This window comes from Opisthocomus hoazin, chromosome W (genome assembly GCF_030867145.1).
Source record: "Opisthocomus hoazin isolate bOpiHoa1 chromosome W, bOpiHoa1.hap1, whole genome shotgun sequence".
In the NCBI taxonomy this organism is placed as follows: domain Eukaryota; kingdom Metazoa; phylum Chordata; class Aves; order Opisthocomiformes; family Opisthocomidae; genus Opisthocomus; species Opisthocomus hoazin.
In genome coordinates, this window is record NC_134453.1 from 117,060 (window position 1) to 122,655 (window position 5,596).

The window sequence follows — 5,596 nt, forward strand, 5'->3', positions numbered from 1 at the left end:
CGGGCAGCGCTCGGCTCCCAGGACCTGCGGCAGCACGCGGCCTCCTTGTCTGGGCCTCTGGTGATGCGGTGGCCCGCTCCGGGAAGCTACAGGTGAGCACGGGGCGTAGCGTGGCTGCGGCGTGCCCTGGGCCCAGAGATGGCTATGGCGTGCCCTGGGCCCACAGATGGCTATGGCATGCCGTGGGCCCATGGATGGCTACAGAGTGCTGTGGGCCCACAGATGGCTACGGAGTGCCCTGGGCCCACAGACCCTGGGCCCACAGATGGCTACAGCGTGCCATGGGCCCATGGATGGCTACGGAGTGCCCTGGGCCCACAGATGGCTACGGAGTGCTGAGGGCCCACGGGAGGTGCCCTGAGCCTGCTCTCCCGGAGGCCATGTTCTCCCTCTGGTCCCAGGCAGGCACACGGTGGCACTGGGCCTGCCAAGGCCCGGCTGGGAGTGAGCGGTGGGAGCACGCCGAGCTGCTGTGTCGCCTCCGAGCCAGACCCAGAGGCAAAGTCTGCCTTTCAGCAGTCTCCCTGCTGCCTGCCGGCGTGCGGGAGGGCATCGCCGCTCTGTGCTGGGCCTGTTCGTTCCCAGGGAAGGCAGTGCCAGCTTCCCTCTGCTGAAAGAGAATTGCAGACCAGGGAGCCATTCGAGAAGAACTCCAGCAGAAAATGAATCATTCTGTTGTTTGTTTGTTACTAGCTGTGGCACAGCCAGTTTCCATTTTATTAACTCAAATAACAGTGTAAACTCGGCCTTTTTATTAGTACTATTTATTGCGAATGTCGAAATGTCATGTTGTTTTGAACTAAGAGATGAACTGATGAGATAGACAAGTCATATAATTAATTGGAAGACCCTTCCGTGTCAATTACATATATCAAAGCCATTCAAGTGAGAAAATGCAACCTTGAAAATGAAGTAGAGAGTTCAGTCATTGCCGAAACATACAAGAATATCTGTATTTAGGTATTTTACACAAAGGAAATCTTGTTTACAGAAAAGAGACCTTGTTGATTATCTAATACAATTGAGTACTTGCGAAATACAGTCTCTTATGGAAAGTATTCCATTTCTTCATGATTTAGAGACCTTCTTTCAGCTCGGAGTGCTCTCTTTCATATTCACAACTTGAAGCAGGTAGTCCATCATCTAATAAAAAGAGAAAAATATTATTTACAGACCAATCCTGAAAAAAAGTCTTTCACAAAGTTAATAAGCTTAATACGTATCTGCTCTGTGTATTCAAACACATCCCTAATAATCTTTCCAAAACAGATCTCATTTGTCTTGGTTAGCGTAATAACCAACTGCCAAAGTACAAGGAAAGCCATTCTCCCAAATAAGTCTGTCTGCCATCTCATTTATATAGTGTCTCATTAGTGCTAAAAAGCCAAGTCATAGAAACAATCTGAAGTTTATTTTCCAACTTGCTTTTACATTTAGGTCAACTTGCAGGAGAGATTTCCCTTCTGATCTTTAACCACTTTAACTGTAATTTATTCACAGAATAAAGAGCAGGGAAGATCTTCATTTGCCTGGTATTAACTGAAAACAGAAAAAAGTAACTCAGGTGCACCACCCGAAGCCTAACTCCCAGAACTGTTACGCTCATTGCTTCGCCTTTTTTGACTGTGTGTTACAGCACTTTCCCTACTCTGGGTATTTTTTTATTCTTGAGAAATGTACAGCACAGTGTGAGCATTACTGGTGAGTAATGCACTGAGTGAACCTGACCTAACAAGCAAGACCCTGAACTGAGTTACCTGAAGTACGTATCTGTATTTACTTCTGCAGCCTTTAGCTCTGGGGATTTCTGATCTTGACTTTAAAATTCAGATTTTAAATTAAATCAGCTAAAGTCGTCACATTACACCTCTTCCCAGCACAGCTCATCTTCGCTTACGTTCAGCAGACTTGAGCACAGGGCTGCGCACACACCCGGAGGGCAGCTCCGCCAGCGCGTACTCGGTCTGGGAGAACTGCAGCCCCCTCGCCGCGGTCTGGTCTTGGGACAGACCAGCTCCATCAGCTGACAGCAGGGTTCACGATTTACCTGTTTTTGGTCTCAACACCTCGGTCCAGCAGGCCGTTTCACAGTGAATACTGACCCGCTGTAAATATGGTGCCTGGTTCCTCCTAGGGTTAGTGGCTATTTCAAACTCAGACACAGTATGGCTGGAGGAGTATTGAATGCCAAGTACGAACTCCTCACAGGCACTGCACCACCGACATCAGTTTGCTCTGCCGGGCCTTCCTCCACCGAGGCAGGCAGCTACAATCATCAGTCCCGTACACGGACACCTTCATTAGCCGTGGTACAGCAGCACCTCAACGAAGGTGCTGTCTAACCACAGCCTGCGCAACAGGGAACCCCTCACATCCAGAAAAATTTACATGCTCAAAACCCAAAGGCCATTTATGCTCTTGTATCACTGTGTACATGCGTGACTGAATTTCATACGTACACCAGAATTCCACCTTTATAAGTAAACAAGGCCTCCTTTGTTAAAAATAACCATTATCATTATTTAAATGTTTAGGGAACTACGACAACCCTCAAAAAAGTAAAGCGCATTCCTTTAGATCTTCAGGTCTTCTTCATCTGGAAGGCAAACCTCAGAAACTCATATAGCATAACTTTCAGGTGCTGGGTTTTACTTTCTGAGGCCAAAGGAAAGACAATACATTGTATCTTAATCTAGGCGGCATATAAGCAGGCATTTGTGTGCAGCAGCAGGAAAGCACAGCTTACATACTGCTCTCATGATTATGTTTTACTTCAGGATGGAGATGAAGTAACTGTTGAATGCTGGAAATCAAAGGTGCTATGGTAAAATGAGGTTCTGCAAGTCGTCATGTATCTTAGTCACATGAAAGACATGATTTTTTTTTACTAATCATTGGAGAAGTCTGGACATTTAAGGCAATAATCTCATTATTTCACATATATTCCACATTCAATGTCTGACCACAAAAATGTGGACATTAATTTAGGGTCAACATACACACATATGGATATGATTCAACTTACAGGAGGCAACTTTCAGCCTTCATAAGTATGATTTATTACCAGATACTTTCAGAAGTCAGAATATTTCCCTCTTCACACAGCATAATGGGATTTGTTCATCTAATTGGATTACAAAGCCACACACTGCAGAGCCGAAGATGAGACAGTTTCCTTTTTAGATAGTATTAAATCACAGTTATTAGAAGCATCACTGTCAGAAAGCCATAGCCAGAAAGAAACCTACAGACAGCGTTCCTATCATTGGTGTAAGAGACTTAAACTATGGCTTCATTTAATCGGTAAATTTTTACCCCTATTCAAGTCAAAACGGAAGTATTCACAGACTTCACTGCACCAGGATTTCAGGAGAGAAACTGGGCTGATGTTAGCCCAGGAGTATTAATTGTATCATATTACAGTAGAATATGGGAAGAAAAAAATCTTCCCATTAACGTCTTTAAGGGGGTGCATTACTCCTTTTATACTATTTCAATGACAATGCAGCTGTATCACCATTACTGTACCTGATGCATTACAAAGTTTTCTAGTAAATTCTGCAATTTACATTGTGTCGTTTAGACCCTGATTACTTTCTGTGAAACTCCATCACTATCCTCCCAAGTGCACTGTATCGGATTTGCCAAAAGAAGAGGGGCGAGCCTGTTGTTACCTTGTGAAACAGCGCCGACAAGTACATCACCCTAAGGGAAGCAGAGGCGGGTCCCAGGCACACCTTACAGCTTATCAGTAGCCACGGACTCATTCTGCAGACCGCCAACGACCCCAGCAGTGGCCAGCACCACCAGCTGCGGGGAAAGCCTTGCAGGAGACCAGGACGGAGCTGGGAGCAGAAGGAAGTCTCCCAGCCAGTCGCTCTGCGCACTGATGGGCAGCACCTCACAAGCCCGGCAAGGCAACGACAGCCGGACCGGCAGCCGAGGGAGACAGTCGCCACGATGTGGCTTTACACACAACGCGCTTTGCCCTCTTCCTGCCCTCTGTGTTCACGCCCGTTTTTCACACCAGCTTGTTTTTGCTGGGTTAACGCAGAACTTGGTGCTGGTGCGGTCACCTGAACATGAAGTGCTAGAAAAAAAAAGAATGGAGCGACCAAGCAACTTGAGGGGAATCCAGACACTAAAACCTGCGTAATGCTTGCTGAGTTTATGCCCAGTGACAAATTAATTCATAAAAAATACAGTCTGTGAGCAACAATCTGTAATCAAAAGTAGAGTCTTACTTTACTGAACGATTAGTGCACGACGTGCATTTCTGCTACTTTCCCAGACAATCCACACGTTAGAGGATGCTGACATGCTGCTGTAAAAGAAAATCTGAATATATGGATATTTGAATATAATATATTACAGGTTTTATCTTACTTACATCTTTCCAACTGCTACTGTCATCTGTCTCCCAGCTGTTCCTGGTATACCAGGGAAGCCCTCCTTTTGAAAAGTGAGCACTTTTATTTTCATTCCCTTCCAGCAGCCGCAGCAAGTATTTTGAGATTTCTTCCCACTGCAGATAGTCTTCCAGCTGCTTGATATTTTCGGGTAATGCTGAAAACGGTGTCTTATTTTCCTCTTCATAAACGTAAGGAAAATCTCCAGTGCTCTTCTTTCCCATTAAATGCCCTGTAGCAACAGTGACAGTAGCATGAAATTAAACCAAAACAGGTACAGATTTAGCTGTTTGAACATCAGCTGGAAGTTGTTAGCGGGAGGGGAAGGGAAGGGATGGGGTTAGACAACGGCAAAGCTGAAGCACAACTGGGACTGGAGGTTTTGTCACAGAGTCAGTCACACACATCCATTTCCTCTGTCTTTTAGGCTACTTTGTCGGAGCAAACGTCGCTGAGACCAGGGCGGCGGCGACCCAGCATTTTGCCCGGAGAGGCGCCCGGTAAGATCTGCTCAACAAGCAGGGGATGCAGAGGCTGCGGGTTTAGGTTTGCCCTGCCTGGACGCGGGACGCGGGGGCTGCAGTGGAACCCCGTGCTCCAGGGCCGTTCTGGGAGCCAGCCCGGAGGCGCCTCCGCCGCGCCGCGCTTCCCCGTCACCGAAGGGAGCTGCCGGGCAGGGGAGGGGGGACGCGGCGCCGTCGGGGCCCCCTCCGGGCTGGGCACCCCGGCCGGGAGCGGGGCTCCCCGAGGTGCCGGCTGCGCCCCGGGTTGCGGGGCAGCTCCTGGGTCCCGCGCCGGGCGCGGCCCCGCACGCCCCGCTCCTGCGGGCGCTGCCCGGCGCCGCGCCCCGCCGAGGAGCCCCGCGCCGGTGCGGGCAGCCGCCGCGCCTCCGCCCCGCGGCCCCGGCCGGCAGCAGCCGCCGTCGGGGCGGCGGGGGCCGGGCGGGACGCGCACTTACCCACGGCCCAGTGGCTGCCGCGCGGGTAGATCTTGGCCAGCGCGGGGCCGCCGCCGGGCTGCAGCGGGGCCGCGCCGCCCCGCGCCGCCAGCAGCGACAGCAGCGCCAGCAGCGGCACCGCGCCGGGCCGTCGCGGGCCGCCCATCCTGCCCCTGCCGCTGCCCCTGCCCGGGCCGCTGGTGCTGCCGCCGGTGCCGGTGCCGCCGCCCTCCGCTTCGGGCCGCCGCCG

The 5,596-nt window shown here is 50.4% G+C and overlaps 1 protein-coding gene across 1 annotated transcript; it reads right to left on the reverse strand.

Annotated features, from left to right (window-relative positions):
* Positions 1–737: 737 nt before the first annotated feature.
* On the reverse strand, positions 738–5,596 carry LOC142365613 (gastrin-releasing peptide-like). The gene is made up of 3 exons (XM_075446558.1): positions 5,368–5,596; positions 4,391–4,641; positions 738–1,143 (listed from the first exon to the last, which is right to left on the reverse strand). Exons 1-3 carry the CDS (start codon positions 5,510–5,512, stop codon positions 1,090–1,092), a joined length of 450 nt encoding a protein of 149 aa, XP_075302673.1. The 5' UTR covers positions 5,513–5,596; the 3' UTR covers positions 738–1,089.